General features: G+C 45.7%; 1 protein-coding gene across 1 annotated transcript in view; it reads right to left on the bottom strand.

Moving 5' to 3' along the window:
- Nucleotides 1–25,269, bottom strand: part of AFF4 (ALF transcription elongation factor 4) — a 907,016-nt gene that overhangs the window by 182,394 nt on the left and 699,353 nt on the right. Inside the window, exon 18 of the mRNA XM_078653083.1 lies at nucleotides 7,239–7,375. Within this exon, the coding sequence (XP_078509209.1) occupies nucleotides 7,239–7,375 (137 nt within the window). The remainder of the gene's footprint in view (nucleotides 1–7,238; nucleotides 7,376–25,269) is intronic.

Genomic DNA, 25,269 nt, shown 5'->3' with positions numbered 1-25,269 from the left:
GGATGGAGTTCATCAGGCGGATGGTGTCTTCAGTGGTGATTGGGTTCCAGGCGCAAAGGTTGTTGGAGGGGGTTTTTAGTTCGGAGGTGGGTGAGATGGACTGGTCTTTGGACTGGTTTTCAAAGCTGTTATGTATGTCAGCGATTTTGTTGTGGAAGAATGAGGCTAGGGAGTCACAGAGGTCTTGGGAGAGGGTGATGTCGTTGGTGCCGGTGGTGGGGTTGGTAAATTCTTTGACGATGTTGAATGGTTCCTTGCTGTTGTGGGCGTTGTTGTCGAGTCGATCCTTGAATGCTGATTTCTTGGTGGATCGGATCAGTTGGTGGTGTTTGCGGGTGGCGTTCTTGAAGGTGGCCATGTTGTCAGTGGTTGGGTTTTTTCTCCAGGCTTTCTCGAGGGTGCGACAGAACTTTTTGGATTTCTTAAGGTCATGGTTGAACCAGGGGGATTTTTTGCTACTTTGCTTGATTTTATGTTTTTTCAAGGGTGCTAATTCGTCAGCGCCGTGGGTGATCCTTTGTGTGAGGTTGGTGGCTGCAAGGTTTGGGTCCGATGATTTTGCAGGAGGGTTTTGGTGAAGCGATGTGAAGAGTTGGTCGGTGGTAATTTTGTTTCTGCGGGGGATTGGTTGTGGGTGGTTGTGGGTCGTAGTCTTTTTGTAGTTGAAGTGACGCAGCTGTGGTCTGTCCAATGGAGAGCTGTGGTGTGATTGAAGGAGATGTGCTTGCTGGAGGTGAAGATTGGGTCGAGCGTGTGCCCGGCACAGTGGGCGGGGGTGTCAACAAGTTGTTTGAGTCCGAGATTGGCGAGGTTGTCCAGAAGGGTGGTGGTGTTGCGGTCGTTGTTCTTTTCCAGGTGGAAGTTGAGGTCTCCCAGTAGAATGTAGTCCTCGGAGGGGAGGGCGTGTGGGCTGATGAAGTCAGTGATGTCTTCGCTGAATTGTGTGCGGGGTCCTGGTGGCCTGTAGATGAGGGTGCCTCTGAGTGTGGTCTTGGGGTCGATGTGAATCTGGAAGTGAAGGTGTTCTGTAGCTGCGAGTGTGTCGTTAGAACTGGTCGTGATGCTTATGGTGTTCTTATGAACAATGGCGATGCCTCCTCCTGTTTGGTTGATGCGGTCCTTTCGGATGATCTTGTAGCCGTCCGGGATGGCTATGGCGATGCCGGGCGTTGATGAGGCGTTCATCCAGGTTTCTGTAAGAAAGGCGACGTCCGGCGAGGTGGTGTTGAGTAGGTTCCAGAGTTCAATGGCGTGTCTGTGGACCGATCGGGTGTTGAGCAGGAAGCATCTCAGGTGGTTAGTGTCGGAGCTCTGTTTGGAGTTTGTGGATTTGGTGTGGGTCTTGATGCAGTCGAACTTGCAGGAGAGGCAGGTGAAGGGTCCATGGGTGTGTCCTGGGACGGCTTGGTAGCAGTTTGGTGGTCAGCTGGGGTTAAGGGCTGAGAGGGTTGCGGCGTCGTACGTAAGGCGGGTGGAGTGGTTTTTGCGGGGGCCAGAGGGTTTGGCGCTGGTCGCGGTCCAGGCGCGGACGGGCGTAGACGGGCTTACCTTTGGCGCGCCTTCGGCGCGCATGGGGCGCGTCCGCTGCGTGTGGACGCTGCGCGTAAGTGCAGCTGTCATAAGTGGAGAGTGGAGGGGGCGGAGCGAGGGAGGAGCAGCTGGGAGGCGGGAGCGGGGTGGCGAGTGGGGAGGGGATCTATGGAAGGTGCTGTAGGGAGCGAGGGGTGGGGCCGCGGGGGAGCAGCGGCTGGGAGTGGGGAGGAGAGAGGGCTTGAACAACAAGATGGCAGCAAACAACAACAACAAGGTGATGCAGGGAGAGATCGGGCCACAGACACAGAATCAGGCAGCACAAATGTTAAGCACAAGCTGGCACACAAATAATAATAATGGCAGCAAATACGTCCAGCAGCAAAAACGCTATGAAAACAAATGAAGCTATGCACACAAATGCGCTATGCACCCAGATGAATAAATAGCAAATACGTCCCGCAGCCAAAACGCTAAGCACAGGCAGCAGTTATGATGGCAGTCAGTACGATACCGCAAGCGAGTGTGGCTCAGATCGCAGTCAGGCACAGAGAATGTGGAGCGGAGTCAGGAGCGGCTGGAGCGACAGTGTCTGATGAAGTGTCAACTTTGAAAATACATTTGAATCCTTTGCAAATTACCCAAACGCTTTTACTTAACCGTTTACAGCTTAGGTACCGGAACTGAATCTAAGATCTAGTCCGGTGGTTAGAAAAGTAACCCTGAAAGTAATTAACTGCATTTATATAGAAAGACCCATTGAGATCAATGTTAAATTGTGTTTAGAATTGTGTTGCCAACTGCAACCCCAGTAACTATTGTATTTACCAAGTCTATTGCCATTCTGCAAAGTAATTACCTAAAGTCACTCATATTGAGAAAAGTATATTTTGATACCTGTTGGTTCTAAAATAAAACAACTATATCTTTGGATATAAAAACAATTGGCCTAGAGTTCAGTTTTTGAGTGTGTGAAACCTTTTGCTGACTGAGTGTGTACAACAAATGCTTTACACTGTAAAACTACCTAACATTTTAGAGAGAGTAATGTCAGATCTGACTTTCAACCTCTGTTATACCTCTGGGGATTGGGGACTATACACACTGTACCTGACTTTGGTCCAGTATATATAGAGCCACTTTCTTACAGGCCCGAAGGCGCCTCAGGGAGAGGGGTGACCCAAAGATGGCTAGTAAGACCCGAGAATGGGCCTCCATCTGGGCCCTAGTCGTCCCAGCTCCAAGAAATGGCAGATAAGTGGGGGTCGACACCCGAGGGCCTGTGTCCGTTAGAGACCTGGAGCAGCGGGCCCCGCTGTCGAGTGAGGTCGGCGACCTCCGTGACTTCTTTTCTCGTGCTTACTTAGGGCAGGAGAGTCACGTTCACGGGAACGACTCCGCAACCTGTCCAGAACCGACCCCCCAGCACGAGAAGGAGACAGGAGGCGTGAGGACTCTTAACGGGACATCCGGGCGGACAGCAACTTCATGCGACATTACCACAGGGACTTTGGCTTCATCGGTCGGCAGGCGTCGCACTCCTTGGAGTCGTGGTGCTCTCCCATCCGTCGCCAAAATCTGCTGCATACAGGATTCACACGCCTTGAAGCTCGAAGGCATCACACACTGTTCCCAGACGCCAAAGGCGTCCAGAAGGCCTGAAAAACAGACCAGAGGTAACCACTTCTCCGGATCCGCGTTGGGACGCAGAAAAGAAGAAAAACTGACGTCAGCACGATAAACGTACTTGCGCTGGTGCATGAGGAAGAAAGTGAGCAGCGTCTTACAAGCAGCTTTGCTCAAAGATTTCCCACTCATGCAACATTCCTTGGTACCACCGCTCTCTGGAGTTTCTGGTGGGCTTCTTTTCTTACATGCGTCTGCTGCTGTAGTTTCTCCGACCCCTCCGATCTCCATGGCGGAAAAAATATTCTGAGCTTGCACACACACAAAGGGGGTTTGTAGCCGGACCAGAAGGATCGGGTTTCATACCTACCAACCAGAGAGAAAAAAAAATAAGCACTTTCCGACTCCAACCACTAGATGGCGGGATATGCAGAGTATGTGAATTTAGAAAAGGTCTCTGCTGCAAAACATACCCCCTCCCACCCTCCAAAGCGTGGCCCCCTGCAGCCGATCTATTTACCTGTAAGCAGTGTGGCTTGAGGCATCCCTTGTCTCCATTGGAAAGCATTGGGCCGAACTTTGATTTTGACCACTGCACCTGGCTGTCTCGGTGCCGCTGGTGGTGCACTTTTGGTACTCACCTGATCCCTGACCCTTGCTGACTTTTAGCCCGACGACCAGGATTGCAAGTGCAGTACTTACCTGTTTAACCGCAATGTTGTTTTCCCCATAGGATGACACTGGACTGTGTTGAATTTTTTTTATAAGTGTAGATTTTTTCAAAGTGAAAAGTGTTATTAATTAAAAAGGTACTTGCCTTATTATGAAGATCTTGGTTTTAAAATACAATACAAAGTATTTTCTAAAATTGTTCTGGATCTCCTTGAGTCGGGTCTCCATTATTGATCACGGTTGTGAACTAAATGTGCTTCACTCCTCTGTGTTAGGTCTAAGGCTGCTCGCCTACACAACCACTAATAGAGCACTTTGGGTTTAACATTGAGCCCTGTACACTTTTGGGGAACCTCTGGGCTCTGTGCTCGGTATTACCACCTAGTGGCAATACTATATACAGAGCCAGCTCCCTACAAGGGTCAAGGTCCAAGGAACCACAAGCAGTTCCGGTTTACCGGACCTGGAGTGTGCGCGCAAAGGTGCTGGGTGGGTTGGTAGCATTGTGCAGTACACAGTAGGCAAACAGCGGGCCACCTAGAAAGAGGCTGCAGAGGCGGGCAAGTCCAGGAGCTTAAAACAGGGAGTTGAATTTGTGAGGGTCCTGGGAGCAGCTAGGCCAGCGCGTCAAAGGCACTCACGGTTCCCCATCGAGCCTGTAAAGGGGAGAAAAAACAGGACAGCTGGACCACTCTGTGCTGGCCTCTGTGATGCAGACGTCTTTTGTCAGCTGGTATTTCTTTGTGGTGTTGGGAGTCTGAACTGGACTTCAAACAAGCTTTGGTTGCTGCAAGGGGTCCGGACCTTGGGTACTAGAGAGTGCGCCTCCTGGCATATTCACACTTGGTGGGGAAACGGATCTGCCCTCTGGGAGCACGGCGACCTTCTCCTGAGTGGCTGCTGTGTAGGTGGTCCCAGTGGTCAGCAAAACGGTGAACCTGATGTTGCAGTCAGATGCTTGCAGGGAAGTGGCTCCTCCACTTCAAGGGAGATGCTGATGACTTGGCGAATTCCTGGTGACCCAGGAAGGCAGGTTTTGGTGCCAAAGTCAACCAGTAGTCCGCAGTACTCACTTCTTTGGCTTTTCTTGGTCTTTTTGTCAGGTGAATCCAAGTTCCTGGTGTCGGGAGCACCCAATTACTGAATTTAGGGGTGTTAAGGGGAGTGAAGGGATGTAGCCAATGGGCTACTTACACTTGGGATCACTATACGCCCTATATAACCACTTTCTGTGGGGAGTGGGCATAACCCTGAACCAGTGTTCCAAATTCTGCATTTACCAAGAGGGTGGAATTTTCCTAAAGGGGGCACATCAGGCAGCTCACCTTAGGGGTGTCACTGGCCTGGTAGTGGACCACGCCTCCTTGAATAGCTACTTTCCCACCTGTCCTGGTACCAAATGGGCCGCAGGGGAGGCATCTCTCAGGTCTGGAGAAAGCCAGAGTCGCATATCAAAGGTGGCATAGGCTGTGAAGCCTCTGGCCCTGATATGCATTCACTAGCCATCCTGGTGGAGGTGTAAACACCACCTGCCAGAACAGGCATGGTTTCTGACCTCCGAGCGCTGCCTCTCACCTCCAGGGGGTCAAGAACTCGACTGAGGTGGCAGGCTGGACAATACCAGTCAGCCAGCACTCTAAGAGGCTGATAGGTTCTCAGAGGACCTCTAAGGTGCCCTCTGTATGCATGTAATAAACAATCCACCACTGGAATCAGTGTGGGTTTATTGACACAAGGTGATTGATAGCAAACACCGTAGATTTCAGTGAAGCCGTCATGTAGCTGGGGAACTTGTTTTTACCAGTGTCTAGCACATGTACTTAAAATGGCATTCCTGTTCACTTGTGACATCTAACAAGTGACTTAGGCATCACAGGGGAAGATGTGCTCATGCATATATGTCTACACATTTAGTATAGTGCATCTTGCCTTAGGGCTATAGGATCTGCTGCAGGAGAGGCTTACCTATACTGCATGCATTGTCTGTAGGGATGGCACACAGGGACGTGGGCCACGTCATGTTTTCACTTTCAGCTGCACCATTTCATGCGGCCTGCAGTGGCAGTCCGCATGACTTTGGGTTGGGTCCCAGAGGTAGGCACAAAACATTCTGCAGCCCTTAAGGACCCTTTTTAGTATCCATGCCCTAGGTACCAGTGGCACCGTTTACTAGGGACTTAGAGGTGCTAAAGGTCTTGCCAATTTGGGAACAATTGAGCAGTTACCTTCTTTTAGGGAAAGAGCACTGGCAACCTAGTTAGCAGGAACCCAGCAAACTTTAATCAAATTTTAATCCAATATCAGGCAAAAAGTAGGGAGTGACAGTGTCAAAAATGGGCACTTTCCTACACGCAGCAACAATTTTTCCATAACAGAGTCATAATTGGGGCCCAGGCACTAAAAACAAACGTTTTACAGATCTGAAGACTACATCTGCCTGCCAGCAAAGTATCATAGGATGTGGCAATAAAGTAACAGACATCAGTGCACCAGGACAAATTTGTGACATGTCTGATAAGGTGCAAACTATCCTTGTACGAGAACGGATGCAACATTTCTGGATCCAGTCTGGTGCCTGGGTAGATTCAAGAGGTGAGGAAAGTGTAGGCAAACGTATCCATCAGAAACACACATTACTAGAACAGCCAAACAATAGAATAATACACTTTCCCTTAAATCACCGACACAGCTAAGCATACAAATCAATAGATAACTAAAACACCTGCATCAATAACAAATAACTAACTTTTTTCTAGACCAGAAATTGCTAGGGTATACCACTTCTAGTAATACTGCTAACATACAACTAACTAAAACTTACAAATTACATTAAAAAGTAGGCTTGGGTTCCAGGGAGTAGATAGCTACTTTCGGCAAAGTGCTTCAATTCTTGTCAGGGATAGTAAGCTTTAAATAAATCTACACTACTATCTTTTTATCCCTCATATCTTCCATAAAATAGAGTTGTGGAGCCTTCAGAATCAAATCATCATGCTTTTGCTTCATTCTTAAAAAGATACAACATCCCCTCTCCACAGGTTATTTAACAGAGATGAACGTGCTAATGTTTGCTGCTTTTGTCTTCGCAACGCCTCCTGGTGGGTACATTGCTAGGCCTCCTATAGTAAATTCAAACAACCTCCACTCACCTGTTCTTAGTTTTTATGCTTTCAATTGAAAGTAGAATCCAAGTCAAAGTTTATTGCTCATTTCACAAGATACTCTTTTTATGATGAAATGTTATTCATAGACCAAACAAATTATAAAATATGGCTTGCATGCTAAGACGCTTTATTTAGATAGTCTAGTTAAATGCAATGCAACTTTAAAACGTTCAATAAAAAGAAAATGTATAAATATTATGGCATTTAATTTTTCCAGTTTTTTTTTAATTAGCAGAACAAACTTACTTGATTAATTCCACAGTTTCAGAATACATAGGGAACGGGGACTTGGATTCCTGAGAACTTTCTTCCAAAGCATTCCCACATTCAATGAATGAAACCACAGCATCCAAGTAGTAAACCGCTTTTTCAAACCTATCAGACTAAAGTGAAGGAACATTACCAGATAGAAAGTGAGAATATACAAAAGTGACAAAAACCTGGAAACTAAACACATAAGGAGGGTTTTATTTATTATGTTAATAATAATTAGGTTAATATTAGTTAATATGGAAAATAACGACATGTAAACAGTCATAACTGAAGTTAAAATCATATATAATATATGCATATATATATACATTTATAGAGAGAGGGAGAACAATTTGTTTTAGACTATCACAACATATTGGATATTTCGTGAAATACAAAATATTACATTTTTTGTCAAGCAGAGTAAATAGTATTATATCATAAATGTGCCTTCATCAATTGGGTCAGCACTACGTTGAGGTTCCATGCTAGTGCTGGCATTCTGTTTGGAGGTGCGATCCTCTTCGCTCCCTCTAGAAATCTTTTTACTACTTGGGAGGTGAAGAAACGTTTCCCTGTTTCTCCTCTTGTGTAAGCCACAATCGCAGCTAAGTGTACCCTCAGGGATGTGTAGCTTAGTTTACTTTGAAGTAGATGCGTTAAGTATTTTAGCACGGTTGACTCCCTCGTCATTCTTCTTTGCAATTTGTCTATAATGCACCATTCTGAGTATCTTTTCCACTTTGCTACGTAGCATTTCTTTGTGGTAGGCCTTCTTGCCTCCTTGAGCACTGCCACTGTGCTCGCCAGGAGTTTGAGGTGTGCAAACTCTAGGTCCTCAGGAGCCATGCCTCCCAGGCTGAGGCTCTCTGGTTCTGGGTGTAGCACCCTTCTGTTCTGCATTTTTAACGGGTCCCTTCGTTTTGGGAATCTGTGTGCTGGTGCCTGCACCATCTCCACTAGTTGTGAGAACCAGGACGGTCTGGTCCACTGAGGGGCGACTAGTATCAGTGACATTATGCTGATCCTGCATTTGCTGAGCACCCTGTGTATCAGTGGTATCGGGGGAAAAGCGTATGCAAATGTCTTTGACCAACTTATCCATAGCGAATTCCCTTGTGACCGGTGGTCTGGTTGTCTGGATGCGAAGTGTTGGCATTTTGCATTTTGGGTGTGTACTCCACTTCCAGAATACTTTTTGTAATTCCTGTTTGTTGATCTCCCATTCGTGGGATGCTAACGTCTGCCTGCTGAGTCTGTCAGCTTCCACGTTGTCCTGCCCTGGGAGATGTACTCCTAGTAGTTATATCCTCAGTGGAATGGCCCATGTCCATATTTTCTGTGCTAGCTTTGATAGCGCTACTGACTGTTCCTCCTTGTTTATTGATGTAGAGCTTGGTTGTGGTATTATCTGTTTGGATCAACACCCTGTTTCCGTATGGCTCCTTCTGAAATACTTTTAAGGCTAGTAACACTGTTTTTAGCTCCAGGTAATTGATATGCTGAACCGCATCCTGTTGCGACCATAACCCCCTCACCTTGAGCTTGTTCATGTGCGCACCCCACCCCAGCTGGGAGGCGTCCGTCGTGTAATGGTCACTGTTGGAGTTGGTTGTGTGAATGATTTCCCGTGATATGTTCTGTTTGTTCCACCACACTATTTACTGATGCACTGCATGTGTGACAACCACTAATCTTCCCAACTCCCAGTTGCCTGTGACCATTGCGGCTGTATCCATACCTGGAATGTAGTCAAATATTTTGGACTAGGTGAATGCACAATGCTATCATACCCATCAGCTTGCTCACCGTCCTCACTGTCAGAACTCACCCCTTGTGGTAGTGACTTGTTTCCCTCAGTATCGCCAATGTTCTCTTCCTGCTGGGGAATACTTTGGTCTGTATGGTGTCGATCTCTGCCCCTAAGAATATCTTGATTTGCTCTGGTTCTGTTGACGAGTGCTCCCCAGTCGTGTCAGCGCTAGTATGACCTGCTGGATGTGAAGTTTGCATTGGCTGTACGAACTTGCCTTTAAGAGCCAGTCGTCGAGATAGGGGTATACGTGTATTCCTTGCCTTCGTAGGTGTGCTGTGACAGCTGCTAGGCATTTTGTAATCACCCTTGGTGCGGATTTCAGGCCAAATGCCAGTACTGTGAACTGGTAGTGGCTTTTGTTGATCACGAACCTTAGCAGGCGCTTGCCTTGTGGTTGATGCGGATGTGTAAGTATGCGTCCTGTAAATCTATAGTAGCCATGAAGTCCCCTTGTATTTGTGGTATTACCTCTTGTAGGGAAGCCATCTTGAATCTTTGAGTTCTTGTGAAATTGTTCAGGAACCTTAGATCTAGGTTAGGTTTTAGTGTTTCATTCACCTTTGGCACCAGGAAGTAAGTTGAGTAAACCCCTTTGATCCTTTGGTTTTGCAGCACCACCTCTATTGTCTCCTTGCTGAGCAGTTCTTGCCCCTCTAGCTGCAAGAGCGAGAGCTCCTTTGCTGAGTGTGCCTTGCTTCTTGGTTTTCTGTTTGGAGGTTGTTTTTCTAACTCTATACAGTATCCGTATTGAATGATGTTTAGTATCTATTTGTCCAATGTGACCTTCTTCGATTCCTTGATGAAGTTGCTTATTCTTCCCCCTATCGGTGTTGAGTGTTCGAGGTACTGGTTGTCGTGGAATGTTTGTCTGCAGTTTTCCTTTATATGTTTCCGCCCACCCTGAGGTGTTGCTAGGGTGGGGGTCTGTTTCTTGGAGGAGTCACTTGGATGAGGGCTGTTGGCCTCCCCTTCGTGTTTATCCTCGTCCGTTTCCGCACCCTCGAAAGGGCTGTCCCCTGGGGCTGGTACTGCCAGTTCTGCAGCTGCTGTTGCTGGCCTTGGTTGTTCCCTTGGTAGCCTTGCTGGAACGTTTTGGTGTGATGTGGTAGGCACGTTGCCTCCTCTACCACCCGGCCTTCTCAAGGATGTGCCCCGCCTCATTCCTCTGAACTGCAAAGCTCTCATGGACCTTGCGGTCTGGTTGTCCTTCTTGAGCTGCGTCAACTTGTCGTTGACTAGTGTGCCGAACAGTTGCTCTCCGTTAAAAGGTGTAGTCAGGATGTTGCTTAGCACCTCTGGGTTGAATGTCGAAATTCTGAGCCATGCGTGTCTTCTCTCGGTCTCTCCTCTCATCATTAGCCTGCTCGATGTTTCTGCGGCATCAAATGGCGATTTTAGGCATGTGTTCGCCATGTTTTTCCCTTCTTCTACCAGGTGAGCTGCTCTTTGTTGGTACTGGTCTGGTATATGCTTTAGGAGCTGCCCCACTTCATCCCAGTGCTGGTATGCATGTCTGTTGATCAGGGTGTTGGAGTTTGCCATGCGCCAATGGATTGCCACATTTCTCTCTACCTTTCTCCCTGTGAGATCCATCCTCCTACTCTCCTTGTCTGGAGGTGGCCAGGCATTAGTGGGTACATTGGCCCTCTTCATAGCCGTTGCTGCAATTATGGAGTCGGTTGGCACTGACCCTTGGATGTATGCAGGGTCCTTTGAAGAATGTTTGTACTTCTTCTCTGTTCTAGGGGTCACAGCTTTGCATACTGCTGGCTCCTTAAAGGCCTCTCTTCCTTGATCCAGCACACTAGGGAGCATGGGCAGGAATTGGCTCCTAGTTTGTTGTGGCAGTAGAGTCTCCAGGAGCAAACATGACTTGGGCTTCTCCTCTTCCATTTTCACCCCATTCATCTCTGCAGCCTTTTGGACAACCATGTTGTAGATCCCTATGTCGTCTGGCAGCGAGGGCCTCGAAGGTTAAGTGTCTACCCCTTCTTCCGGCGATTTGGCGCCGAGATCTTGCCATTCCATGTCTTGTGCCTTAGAGGACGTCGAGTCCCGGTAGGATTGCAGATCTTCGTTGCCTTCTCCCTCGAAATAGTAGTCTTTGTCTTCCAGTTCCTCGACTGGTTTGGGCGTTTTCGGCGGTTCTGTGTACTCGTCGTCTCTTTAGACTTCGATCGCAGGGATGGTGTATTGGCTCATCTTCTCGTCAGTTATTTTTACGCTACAGGATGTGCGCCGTTTCGGCCTAGAGCCTCCTCTTCTTCGTTTCCATCTCAGTGGCATGTTCGCTGTAAAGTGTTGGAGCACTTCTCTTCGAGGCCGTCGATCACGATGTCGGCCCCTCTTTTCTCGGTGCCGAGGTGTCCTTTTCAAGGGCAACCTTCGACGATCTTGGCTTTGAAGGCTTTCGCCAATTGGGAGTCCTTTTCGAAGCATCCGCTCGGCTGACTGTCCCTGGTTGCGGTTGCCTTTGTGGAGTGTTTTGGCGGCAATGCTCCCTTTGAGGACTTAGCTTCACTTCTACGGGTGTCGCTCGGGGCTTTAGCTTCACCCCTTCTTGTGTTGTTCGAGTGTTTAGGGGTCAATGACTCTTACCTCCTTCGAAGTCTTCTTATGGACCTCGGCAACCTGCAGTCCTCCGGTCCTTCGGCGATGTTGTCCTCCTCTCCACTGGAGAGACTCAAGTTTTGGAGCGATGGAGGTGGTCCCTGCACCTGCATGTTGTAATTTGCCCTTCCCTGCCTCTCCCTTACTCTGAGGGTCTTGAGTGTAAACACCGAGCACGCGTTGCAGTTTTCGCTGCTGGGGTCGAGCGGCAGGCAGAGGTTGCAGACTGGATGTTGGGCCTTCTGGGCGTACTTGTGGTGGCAATTGGTGCAAAACTTAACGGTGTTTTGTCCATCCCTGAGCTCAGGGAGCCCCCTGCGAGCGCATTTTCCGTAGAACGGCGAATCTTGGTGGTAAACCTTCCCCCTTGTCGTTCCGGTTACCTGACCTGTAGTCCGGTGTAGCTGAAAACTTTATTTTCGTTGACTTTCTGCGATTTTCCTTGATTACTCTTCCAAAACTCTGGAAATCTTCGGCAACGATCCAGACCCAACAGCAGAAAAAAGAATCTGAAGATGGTGATCAAAGGTGGGAGCATCCGGAGCCCCCCCCCAAAAAACGACAATTCCGGACCCAACCATTAGATGGCGGAATAATGCACAGCATAGGGAATCCAGAAGGATTCATGCTGAAAAACTGCCTAGTCAGAAAGTGCCTTCTTTTTGCACGGCTACTCCCACTTTTTGCTAAACTGCTGATGTACTTTGACTGTGTGCTCTGGCTTCCTGCCAAACATGTCCCCAGGGCATATGTTCTTTTCCTAAACTGCATTGAAGACAAAACACAATTGGCACTCTTGCCACAGGTCAGTCCCTTGTAAATGGTACCACAGGGCCAGAGATGCCAATTGGGTTTAGGCTTCAATGCAGTTTTAGGGAATTAACATAGGCCGTGGGTACCTGATTAGCAGGAGCCCAGGGCACACTCAGTCAAAGCACATAAGCAATTCAGCAAAAAGTGGGGGCGACCATGCAGAAAGAGGGCACTTTCTCACAGTCACTTCCAGCACGGATTACGCCAATCGGAGCCGATCGATGCCAAATATCACCACGCAGGAGTACTGCTCGCAAAACTTTTCTGGATCCAGTCTGACGCCTGAGGAAAATCCTAAATTAGGAAATCTGTGGCTAGAAGTCTATCAGATGATGGGTAAGGAGTACAGCCTGACTATCATTGGCTTGTGTGCTAGTACATCCACACAATAGCGTTTAGTTAAAGGTTGTGGTGCAGACCAAGCAGCTGCTTTGCAAATGTACGCAATGGGGACAGTCCTAATGAAAGTCATAGAGATTCCTTGTTCCTGGTAGAGTGGTCTCTTGGAGGTATAGACAAAGCACTCTTCGCTTATGTATAACATGATTGGATACATTGAACTATCCATCTGGCTATGCCTGACTTTGATAAAGCTTTCCCTTTATGAGGTTTGGAATAAAGCAACAGAGTTGATGATTCTTTTGAAAGAGTTTTGTCCCATCCACATAGTACAATTGGGCTTGCTTAACGTCTAAGGTGTGGAGAGCACGTTCTGCAACTGAGTCAGGGTGGGGAAAGAAAACTTGGAGTTCTACAGACTGAATAAGGTGGAATGGAGAGACCACCTTAGGAAGTAATTTAGGGTTAATGCGAAGGACAACCCTGTCTTTATGAACCTGAAAGAAAGGCTCTTCCAGTGTCGAAGCTTGGACCTCACTGGTAAGACTGAGTGAGGTGATGGCAACAAGAAACGTCTCCTTCCAAGAGAGGAACTGAGGTGACATGAAGGAAGAGACTCAAACGGAGAACTTAAATCTTGTAAGGACGATATTGAGATCTATTTTGGAGATAAGCAGCCACCGCACCTAAGAGGAACTGGGTCGAAGTTATGGTTAGTGCACAGGTTTGTAGGCGTAGTAGATATCAGACAATGTCCTGGACACTAGCTACGAAGGGGTCAGTTTGTTAGGAAATGCAGCAACAGACCCACCTTTTCCATTTGATAGCAAGGTTGAGGCACCTGGGGAATAGGTTCCTGATTTCTCCATGGTTCAGAATGAGGAAATCCAGCCTGTTGGGGAGCCTCTCATGCAGAACCACAGAGTCCGGTGAGAGTGGTGAACCAGCACTGTATGGCCCAGGTGGAAGCCACTAGAATGAGGGTGTGTGGATCGCCGAAGCGTCCAAACCACAAATGGAAGAGGGAGAGGCAAAAGATGTAGGCAAATACCCCAATCAGTTCACCCATAGTACATTGCCCATGGACTGTGGGAATCTGGAGGTGTAGTTTAAGCATTTTCTGACGTAGTGAAGTAGTCAATGTCGCAAAACCCCCATAGCTGGAAGTACAAGAGGAGGACTTGGAGGTGGAATTCCCACTTGTGAACTTGCTGCTGCATCCTATTGAGGAGGTCTGTAAAGTCCTTGCCCAGCCCCGGAAGGTACTTTGCCAGCAGATAAATTCTGTGATGAACAGCTCAGTGCCAAATGGTCTGGGCTAGATGTGAAAGCTGGGGAGAGCGAGTTCCTACCAGTCAGTGTAGGTAATACATGGCTTTCATGTTGCTTGTCGAGGACTACCTTGACCACAATGAGTGGAAGAAATGCCTTCAGGGCTAAATGGCCAGCTAACAGTTCTAGATCGTTGATGGGGAGACCCCAGTGACCGGGTTCGCACTGGTCTTGACCAGTCAGGTTTTGTAGAGGCACACCCCAGCCCATCAGAGATACATCCGAGGTAGGAAGCTGGCTCTGTATATACTATACCAAAGTAAGGTATAGTGTGCACAGTCAAGTGGAATCCCAAAGATAGGCAGAGGTAAAAGTAGATAATACTTTACTCTCTATTTGTGGTAGTGTGGTCAAGTAGTAAGGCATTATCAGAGGGTAGTGTAATAATTAAAATAGAGTATTTGAAAAAGAAAATTCATTTTTTTCTACCAGTGTGTTTAGGTCAGCTGATGTGTGGGATAATTGCTTGAATGGTATCAGTATTGGCATTTTTTTGGTTCTTATTTGAACATACCCCACAGCGGATGCATACAGGGGACAGTCCCAAGACTGTTCGGCCAAGAACTGGACCTGCAACAGGAGGGCCGTGTTTGTAAGAAAAACCACACATCAAATGTGTGCCCCCTAGAACATGCGACAACAGTGGCAGGACCGAACCCGGAGTATAGTGCCAACAGAGGCAAAAGAGGCACCATGGAGCAAAAGCTCAGTAGGTAGGCATGCAGCCAAACGTACCAAAAGGTACCACCGAGAGGGGACAACTTGCAAGCCAGGAACACATAGGGGAGGAGGAGAGAGTGAGCAAGAAGGCCAGATACTAGGGCAAAAAGAACCTAGTATGCAAGCAACCCCGTGGCGTGTAGAACCTATGACATATACACAGAGACAGGAATGTTGCCACACATACGTGAAGGGACGAAACCCTAAATAGGGGAGTGACTCAATTGGTACCACTGTAACGGTGTGTGACAGAACAGTCACAGAATGCCAAGAAGAAGACATGCACAGTAATGCTACCTAATGAAACAACTGCCCCAGAAATAGGAGTAAGAACTCACCCCCAGAAAAACAGCTGGTGGGGAGCTCAACATTAGTGCTACAAATGTGAGTAAGAACCCATACCCAGAGAAACAGCTGGGGTGGAGCACAGATCCGGTGGAAGAAAATTATAGACAAAAGCCACCCTTTGAAGAATGAAGAAGTATGCACAGGGCAGAAGTGGAAAAACCGAACCCCTAGTCCATCAAGAAGCGAGGGTCCGGAGACCCCGCTAGGGAAGTGGGGTAGGAGGCAACACACAGCCGAGAGTGAGCCAGCGGGAACTCCACTTGCCATAGGCAAGAACCCCGACAGTGAGTAAGTAATTCTTTATTGTTTGATTAATTAAAATCTTACAATACTTCCATTACAAAAACATTTTCAATTTATGTAATACAATACAATACGATAAAAAGAGAAAGCATTTCTTTTATCCTTAAAATTGAGATGATTGGACTTAAATAAAAATATAGTAATTTTTTTTTTAAATTATCTATTTATCTGTTTATGATTTCATAAAAGCTTTTTTCCTCATCTACTTTTCTAATTCGGTAGTTATAATTTTTAAAAATTTTACAAAGGCAACGTTCATAACTATATCATTTGTATCAAGACAAATTTTCAATGCCTGCCTGCATGTTCTTGTGGCCCGCAGATTAAAATGAGGTTTAAGTAATGCACATCTTTCCCTGCTAAGGCCAGGACAGATACATAGGAGATGGACAATATTTTCTTCTCCACCTTTGCAAAGTCTACACAATAAACTGGAGTTAAATTTTTTCCATGGCAGAGCGTGACTGAGGCCTGGCAAAATTCCAAATCTTGCATTCATGAAAAATTGTTTACTTTTCTCAGACCACGGTATCTCCAAGTATTCTTGCACTTTCTTTTTTTCATATCCATTTATTACTGTCCACGCGTGCTTCCTTTTTGCCAGCATGTTTTTAACATGTAATAGTGATAAGAAACTGGTTGTTCGATTCACTATTTTTTTAAACGATCCATTGTTTATTGTATTGTTCCATATAGGCATCAATGAAAACTCCTCTAGTGCATCATGAAGATATCTCCCAGCAAGTGATTTTTTATTATTATTTACTTCTTGCCAGAGTATTTGTGAAATTTGATTATCATGGTCATTCTTAAACCTATACCACATTTTAATAAACTGACCTTTTCTCGCTAACTCTTGATTGGTCAAACCAAATTCTAGTCTTATTTGTGCTGGTGAAGCATTCTTAGGAAGGTGGAAGAGAGATCTATATACTTTAGAGAGTGCCTTATTAATTGGTGCCGCATCCTTACTTATCAATGCCTCACTTCCATATGTAATAGTTGGGAGCAATTTAGCACCTATGATTTTCAATAGTGGGCCATAAGTTAAACTTCCAAGGGATTTTTGTGCTATCTTAAATGCTGCTGTTAGTGAGTTGGCTTTCCTTTGGATGTCCTGTTTCTGTAGGAGATAGTTTCCCTTCTGGTCAAACAGTACCCCCAGGTATTTGTACACCTCTATTTGTTCAAGTTGATTATTTCCCATGTACCATTTATTTTTTTGTCTCATATTTTTGTTCCTGGATACCACCATGATTTTTGTTTTGGTTTCGTTAATAACCATTCCATTTTCATTTGCATACAAGAGTGTACTGTTGATTAAACGCTGGAGACCTATTTTAGTGTGGCTTAATAGGATCGCATCGTCCGCATACATCAAGTTGGATATCAATTTTCCCCCCAACTTAGGGGGATGTGCATTAAGATCGTTCAGGTTGACCGATAGGTCTCCTAAAAATAGATTAAAAAGGAGGGGGGCCAGAACACATCCCTGTTTCAGCCCTTCCAATGCAGGAATTTCCTTTGATAATGTCTGACCATCTCCCATCCTTACTCTCACCCAGGTTTTGTTGTGCAGCAACTGTATAAGTTTTAGTAGCGCGGCCGGGATGCCTTTTTCAAAAAGTTTTTTCCACAATAGATTTCTTTGCACACAGTCAAAAGCAGACTTAAAGTCTACAAAGCATAGATATAAGGGCAATTTTATTCTCAGTGATTTTTCAATTGTTAGCGATAATGCCATGATGTTTGTCATTGTTCCAAGCCCTTTAATGAATCCAGTTTGATTCATTGGTAAAATATTGTTTTCTGTTACCCATTCATTTAGTTTGTTTAAAAGCACACCAGCAAACAGTTTAGCATCTGTATCTTGTAAGGTAATGAGTCTGTAGTTCTCTGCAAGAGACCAATTACCTTTCTTATATATAGGAGAGATTAAAGATCCTCGCCATGAATCAGGGATTTTTCCCGTCTCTATCACTTCATTGAATACCTTTACTAGGTACGTCGACCAAAAATCAGGATTTTCTTTATATAGGGCAAATGGAATCCCGTTTGGTCCTGGCGCTCAATCTTTCTGCTTCTTAATCAATCTTATCAAATGCATTTTAGACATTACAAATTGTTCTTGCATCTCATCACTGGCTATAAAGCTGTTTTGCATACTCACAGCGATTTTTACTGCACCATTGTTTAGATGTTTTTCTAGGAAAGTTACCCATTCTTGTTCGGTTATTGACGACGAGACTACCAATTTGCTTGGCCGTACTAATCTGTTTATGATTTTCCAGAATTCTCTCGCATTAGCCTGTTTACTTGCGTGTAATAGCTTGGACCATAATTCCTGTTTTTCTTGATATTTCTCATTCCATATAAGTTTCTTGAGGTGCTGGTTCAAAGTTTTTAAGTTACTCAGGGTCTCCTCACTAGTCATTTTGGAATTTTGTTGTCTTCTTAGCCTGTTCCGTGCTCTTTTTAACTTTGTAATTGTATAGGGGAGATTCATGTGTGAGTCATTTTCATCAGCATCCTTATTCAACCTCATATTGCTTGTGTTAGTCCGGGATTGGGGTTTCACTAATTTTCTGGTAAATTCCACCCATTGTTCAACGGCTGACTCATTCCCATTGTCAGTGAAGCAACTCTTTATAATATTTTCAACTTTTTCATTCATGCAGTCCTTATTGAAATTGGTCCAGATTAATTTTTTATAATTTATCGTTCCAGTAAGACCTGGCATAGTATGATATTGTTGATTCATATTGTTTGTAATATTGGTGGTTATTATCTGCTGGCAATGGTCACTGTCTTCAACTTTAACCAATCCATAAGAGATTATATTCTGAAATATATTCAATGAGACCATTGTATAATCAATTCTGAAGCTTATATTATGGGCTATATATGTATTTGCAGGCGGACTATCATCTTTAAATCGTCCATTAAGGACTCGCAAACCCAGCGCTTCCATATCCTTAACGAATGTTGTCCCTATATGATTTCTCCTCTTAATGCTCGAAATGCCAGGCTGCTCTTGCTGCGGTATTAACCATTGTTGGTCCTGGGATTGTGTTACATCATCCCTTATAAATGGTGTTAATAGGTTCAGATTAAAATCCCCAGTCAGCACATAGTCTACTAATGGATTATTTAACATTTGTTCCAACAGTATAGTATTAATGGTGGCACATATATCCATTCTGCTCGCTTTTGTTGGTTGGATATATACATTGATCAAAATTATTGACCTATTATGTTGCTCAGTATTTTTGTATTTCATTTTTACTATAAGAATGTTTTTACTATTAGTTGCAATTTTTTCATGTTCTACTTGCAAGCTGCAGGAGACAAAGGTTGCTAGCCCCCCACTTGCTCGACCATATCTATGATTTTTTATTGCATTTTCATAGTAGCCTACATATCCATTCAGTGCAAACGGGTGGAGTTCCCAGGTTTCTTGTAAAAATAAGATTTGACATGTTGTGGGTATACATCTTATTTGCGAGTTAGAAAGTTTGGACCCTACTCCATTTATGTTCCAAGAACACATTCTCAACTTAGCTGTTTTGGATTCAAAAATTGTTTTTTTAATCCTTCATTGTTCGTCCTTGTTATGCAGGGCTTGCACAATCCATTTTTCATTTATTCCTGATGGAATATCTTTCAAGGTAGGTGGGGATGCCGCTCCTGATGTACTAATGGATCTACCCCGAGCATTCCTAAGTATAGTTCCTTTTTGTTTGGTATTTTGCTCTGTTAGGACCAAGTTTGCCTCTTTGGTGAACGGGATTGGATACACTTTCGGGGCCTGCTTTGTAATAACTATTCCCCAAGCCTTAAATGTTGAAATTTCTTTTAGTATTTGATCTGCTATTGTCATCGAATTAACCGTTACCAGTGTACTTTCTTTGGAACTGTTCTTATTAGCAATAAATTCAATGGAGTTAATGTCATCATTCTTGATATTGTTTAATGCTGGGATTGATTTGAATAATCTGAGAATATTCCCTCTATTCAGAGTATCGCATCTACCTCTGGATTCATATTCAGGGTTAAATATCAGTTGAATTTTCTCCACTACCACTTGATTTTCTTTACGTGATGAATCCTTTGTTTGGGTTGTTTTATATTTGATTGTTTTTTCTCCTTCTCGTTTTTCGATTACTAATTGATCCCAAAGAGGAGATTTAATTTTGTGCTCTACTATTGTTTCAGAGTTCCTTCTAGGTACACCATTCTTGATTTTCATCAAACATGGCTCTATGTTACCATTATAAAGCCCGTCTTGTTGGTCGGAGGATTTACTCATTGTTTTTAGTGACTGAGAGTTTCCATTCGTATGATCCTGTTTAGAGTCATTCACCTGGGCTTCAATTTTCTCAATTCTGTTTTGTTTTATACAAGGGGGGTTCATTCTAGCCATCTCATATGATCTTATTTCATTTTGACTTTTTTTATCCACATTATGTAATAGTTGTTTCTGTGGTGGCTCTTGTATGAATATTGAGAATACTTTCTTAGGTTCTTTGATGGACAACGGAGGACTTTTTCTTTCTTTACTATTTTCTTCTTCTTGTTTCAGTACTCTATTGTTTGTTAGACCATCAGATTTTATTGTTTCTTCTTGTTCCTGGTGATTGGTCTCTATTTTATCCTCATTTTTTTGGTAGTTAGACTTTTGGTTTTTTCTTGACTTACGTAATTTTTTCCTTTGCCTTTTTGTCATAGTATAACCTTTTGAGTCTTGCCTCTTAAAGTCATATTCTCCTATTTCTGCTGTATTTATATCTTCATCATGCATTACATTCTTTTGGTTGATTACAGATAAAGGGTCACTTACATCATGTGTTTCTTCTTTGTCCTCTGACAACCTTACTACTGCTTTTTCTTCTTTGTTCTTTTTAGCAGTAATTTTAACCTCCTCCATATTAACTATATCCCCATCCTTTTTTTTCCTTATACCCAGTTCGTGCCCAATCTCTTTCTTTAGCACATTTTTTGTGTCCTCTATTATAGTGTGCAGGACCTCAGGTATTACTGCAAGTTTCTCCAATAGGGGCGAGCAGATACATTCCATGTCTATTTTTTGTTTATCATTTTGGACTCTGATTATCAGATTATTAAGCTGTGCGAGTTTATTGTCTATCCCTGCAACTGATGATGCCATCATGGTTAGGAGATCAATCTGAATGTCCATCTTATTTGATTGGTGTTTTAGTGCCTCTAGAGTTAGCGTTGATGTTTGATAGAATAGATCCCATTTTAATCCGACCGTTGGCATTTTTGTTCCGATCGGGTTGTTTTCCAATGGAGTTTCATTTATAGGATCTAATAAAGAAGAAGAATCTGTTTTATGAATGATATTTGCCTTTGAGAGCAACTCCTCTCTTGTGGAGTTATTTTGCCCTATTTTCAACATTTCTTGATTTCCGTAATCTTTATTATGTTTGAGTAATTTGTTGTGTTCGGTGTGACTATCATCCTTATAAGACTGAGGTTTCTTCCTAATTTCTACATTTACTTCCAATGGTATTACTGTCTGTTTTAACTCCATCATGCTGTTGGCACTTAGTAGATTTTCTTTTTCCAGCGTTCCTGGAGCGTTTGAGTCAGCTAGGTCGACATTATTTGAATCCTCAGTGATGGTTACATTTAGGATATCATGATGATTAATTTGGAACTCATAGTCATTCCTTTGTAGGTCACAATCTCTTTTTATGGGGGTGCTTTCAATAATTTGCCTCATGTGCTTTTCGGCTGTCATCGGATTTATAGGCGTTTGTAGATTATCTTTTTCCATATCCTTATGCATGAGTATGAGAGCACCAGCTGGGTCTTTCAAGAACTCAAACTTGTCCGGTATTTTTCCTGATTTTGCAAACATTCTGGCTATCGGAGAAATTAAGGTTTGATTTGATCTTGAAATATTGGCTTTCACATTTGGCTGCTGGAGTTTTTTTAAACGTCTGGCAGTAGTCCCTGTTGTTCTTACTTTGCCTGGACGCATTCTGGTTTTGCGTTTTGTACTATTTGATCCTTAGTGCCAACTACGGGTCCTCAAGCTCAGGGGAAAGACAGATTCCTGCGTGTCTCCACACTCACGCCGAAAGTACAAGAGTACAAGAGTACAACAAATATTCTAGCCCTCAAACCCACAATTCCTTGTTCGTTTGTTGATGTTCACTCTCTGGGTGGCCTTTTCCCCTTGCCTTGTTGTTGTTGCACTTCCTTGCCTTCCTTGCCTTTCCTCCCACTCCCTATGAACGCACCCCTCCCAAGCCTGTCTGCCCAATCAGTAAGGGTCAGCTGCTGTCAGGAAGGGAACAGAATCAAGGGCAGGGAGGTTGGCTGGCGCTGCAGCAGTTTAGCAATAAAACAACAACAAGCAGTAGAGCAGGAGCCCTACCCAGAGACAGTTGTCCTCGCACCTCCTTATGTGCTTTTAAACTTTTAAACTTATGGGTCACGTTCACTCTCACGACCTCTGGCGCCCCTTAGATAGATATCCGCTGTTTATAGCAATAAAGCGCCTCTGTTTGCTGTGTAGTGCTTTATAGTGCTTTGTGTACTTATATGAGCTCTATATGAGCTGTAGTTAATAATCCACCGGGGGGGCCTGCTAGTGCTCAATGCCTATTACCCCACATTGCTCACCGCTCAGAGTCATCAGTGGTCCGTGGTGATCATTCGTGGCCTGCAGCGGTCTGCCGCGCCTCTCCCTCGCCCTCCCTCAATCGTGGGCGGGAGGCTGTATGCACAAAGTGGTACAAAAAAGCAGAGAGCAGAAAACACGGTCCAAGTCTGCCACAGAGCACAACAGTAGTCCACAAGCAGACCACAAGCACAAAGCAGTCCCCACTTCGCTGGAAAAAATTCGGTGCACTGTCCCCTTTTGTGCTCACCGTTAATTCTGCTCAAAACGGCTCCGCCGCTGCACCTCTTCCTCTGCCTCCGGCCTCCGCATAGAGTCACTAATGACTAGAGGGGGGGGGGGGGCGGCGGGCGGGTGCCTCAGGGGTGCTTCAATTGAGCGCGGCGTCTCCGGGTTCTACTGCGATGTAGCGCGTACCAAAAGCGGCCCCCTCGGCACGCCTTAGCCTGCAGCTTACACAACTTTCACAACTTGCTCTGACAGTCAAAGTTGGGATCAGAGCCGGTGCCGGTGCCCCTCCGGAGCTAGGAGCCTGAAGCCTGCGTTTCGTTGTCTATTTGCGGCACACACGACACACGGAACACATGGAGCACACTGTGGCTGCGTCTTCACCGACCGAGATGGCGTTCTGGCGTTTGCAGGAAAACAGCGCTCTAGCACCCTCTAGCGACAAAAACACATCTGGCAGAGTTGGAACCCCGACAGTGCTTGAGCCACAAAAAAGAACGTAGAGCACAACCGGTGTGCGCCAATACGGCGAGTATTCACAGAATACAGAAGAGACTGTTCCAGAACGCAACAGAAGGACCTGCCTCCCAGACAGGGAGGCAGGTCCACCTGTAGACAGGCAAGACAGACACAGTGAGTCTGCAAGAACACGCCAGGAAAAAACAGGCGTGAGAAAACAAACCAAACAGCAGGTAAGGACACCTCTACTGAGGCGTGGATGTATTACGGACCAACCGTAGACGACCCATTGTAACTCCTGGAGAGAGACCAACCCGATGGAGCTCACCAGAGGAGAAATCCTACAACAATAGGAAGAGTCAACTAGCGGCAAAACCTCCTGGGTAAGGAAGAGTAGCAATATAACAGCCTACAAATACCCCACATAGGGTAAGGCACAACCCTACAAAAGAAGGGTTCCTCTTGAGACAAGCTTGTGGGCAGAGGCTCAAAGGAAAGGTAAACACAGCTATACCAGCTGTACCAGAATAAGGAAATAACACGGCTGAACAGCCACACCGCTCATAACAGCTGTAACCCAAGGTAACAGAGAAGAACGTGACGGCACAGTCAAAAAAACAAAAATCCTCCACGAGGATTAAAACCTTGGAAGACAAGCAAACAGACAGGAGGTGCCTGACCGACTAATCAGCATGGGCGTCAATGAGTGACCCCATCAAATGGTAGATCTGTAAGCCACTCCTGAATATGCTCTGGGAAAATGCCTTCGCGCAACCACGCATGGCGGCACATGACAACCGACCTGGCCATAGTCCAACCAACAGAGTCAGTGGTGTCCATGGCAGACCGAATTGAAAATTGCACCATATCATGGCCATCACGGATTATGCGTGCAAGATCGGCACAAGAGTTCTCCAGCAAGGAGGAGAGGAGCAGCTCCACAGAGTCCCACAGAGCAAATGTAGCCCGAACAAACACACACACCGTGTTTAGGGACCGGAGTCCCGCTCTGGCTGAGGCAAACACATCGCGGCCACATGAGTCCAACCACCGAGACTCAAGAGTCGAACTGGCGACGACTCAACATCTCCCGAGGAGGAAACCTGCGGGGAGAGAGTGTGCTGAAGTGATGTCGTGCGCCTCGCTGCAGTCACCTCCAGTGATACCGCAGGGAGCTTTGGAAGGTTGTGCGACGGTGCTGTGGAAAGGCTAGACGTCGTGGGATGCTCCTCTGGGCCATGTCCCGACATTGCAGCGACTCCGGAGTAGGAGTCTGGGCACTCGGTCGGTGCCGAGGGTAAACCCGCCGGCGTAGTCCCGATCAGAGTCCCTACCCCCACTGTGGGGCCCGAAGGCACGCCAGGGAGGGGGGGTGGGGGGAGATTCAAGAAAGGACTGCAGGGCCCTGCAGTAGTCCTCCATCTGAGGTCGAGTCTCCCCAGCACCCGGAAACGGGGGTATGCAGGGCCCGACTCCTGGGTGCTTGAGTCCGGCACAGACTGGTAGCCGTGGGCCCCAACATGATGTTGACGTGAAGCCGACAACTTTCGCGACTTCCGTTTGTGCTTACCAGAGGTAGGCGAATGACAGCAACGGTCCCGGAACCTGCCCCAAACAGCCCCTGTGTGGACCGGCGCCGCGTGGACGTCTCCGCTGGAGAAGGAGACCAGTGTCGCGAGGGGTGCATTTAGGACATCCGTGTAGACAGCAGCTTCATGTGGTGTTGCCGAAGGGTTTTTGTCCGCAGCTGGCGGCAAGCGTTGCACTCCACAGAGTCGTGGTGCTCGCCTAATCACCACATACAGATTTGGTGAGGGTCCGTCGCTGACATCTTTCGCGAGCAGGACCGGAACTGGTTAAAGCCCACAGGCATTGAACACACTGTTCCTTAACGCAAAAAGGCGTCAAGAAGGCCTAAAGATAAGAAAAACAGGCCAGAGGTATCACTTTCCCGGATCCGCTTTAGGACACGGAAGGGAAGAAAACTGACGTCAGCACGCTGGGAGGGGCATATATGGCTCCATTGACGTCACTTCCGTGGACGACGTCAGGACGGAGCCGGGCGACGCTGCCTCCCGGCGTGCAGAGGTATTGCTGGGGGGAAAAAGATTTTCGGGTTCCAGTCTGACACTTGGGGAGATATTCTAAGTTAAGGAATAGATGTCTCTATCAGATATAATATTTTGCAGGTATAATGCAGTTGAATACAATTGAAATGCAATTAATTGCAATTGGTTTGTTTACAGATAAGTCAACAGTCAAAATTACTTTAGTTACTTTCGAGATTACTTTGTACGTTACTGTACAGATTACTTTTTAAGTTAGTTCTTCAACTCATTGTGATATGCCTAGATTTCACACTGGGACATTTCCTAAAGAAAAGATAAGTACTTTTTGTACATTTG

This window comes from Lissotriton helveticus, chromosome 7, assembly GCF_964261635.1.
Source record: "Lissotriton helveticus chromosome 7, aLisHel1.1, whole genome shotgun sequence".
NCBI lineage: Eukaryota > Metazoa > Chordata > Amphibia > Caudata > Salamandridae > Lissotriton > Lissotriton helveticus.
Note: the sequence above shows the minus strand (reverse complement) of the source record. Positions and strands in the feature narration are given on the sequence as shown.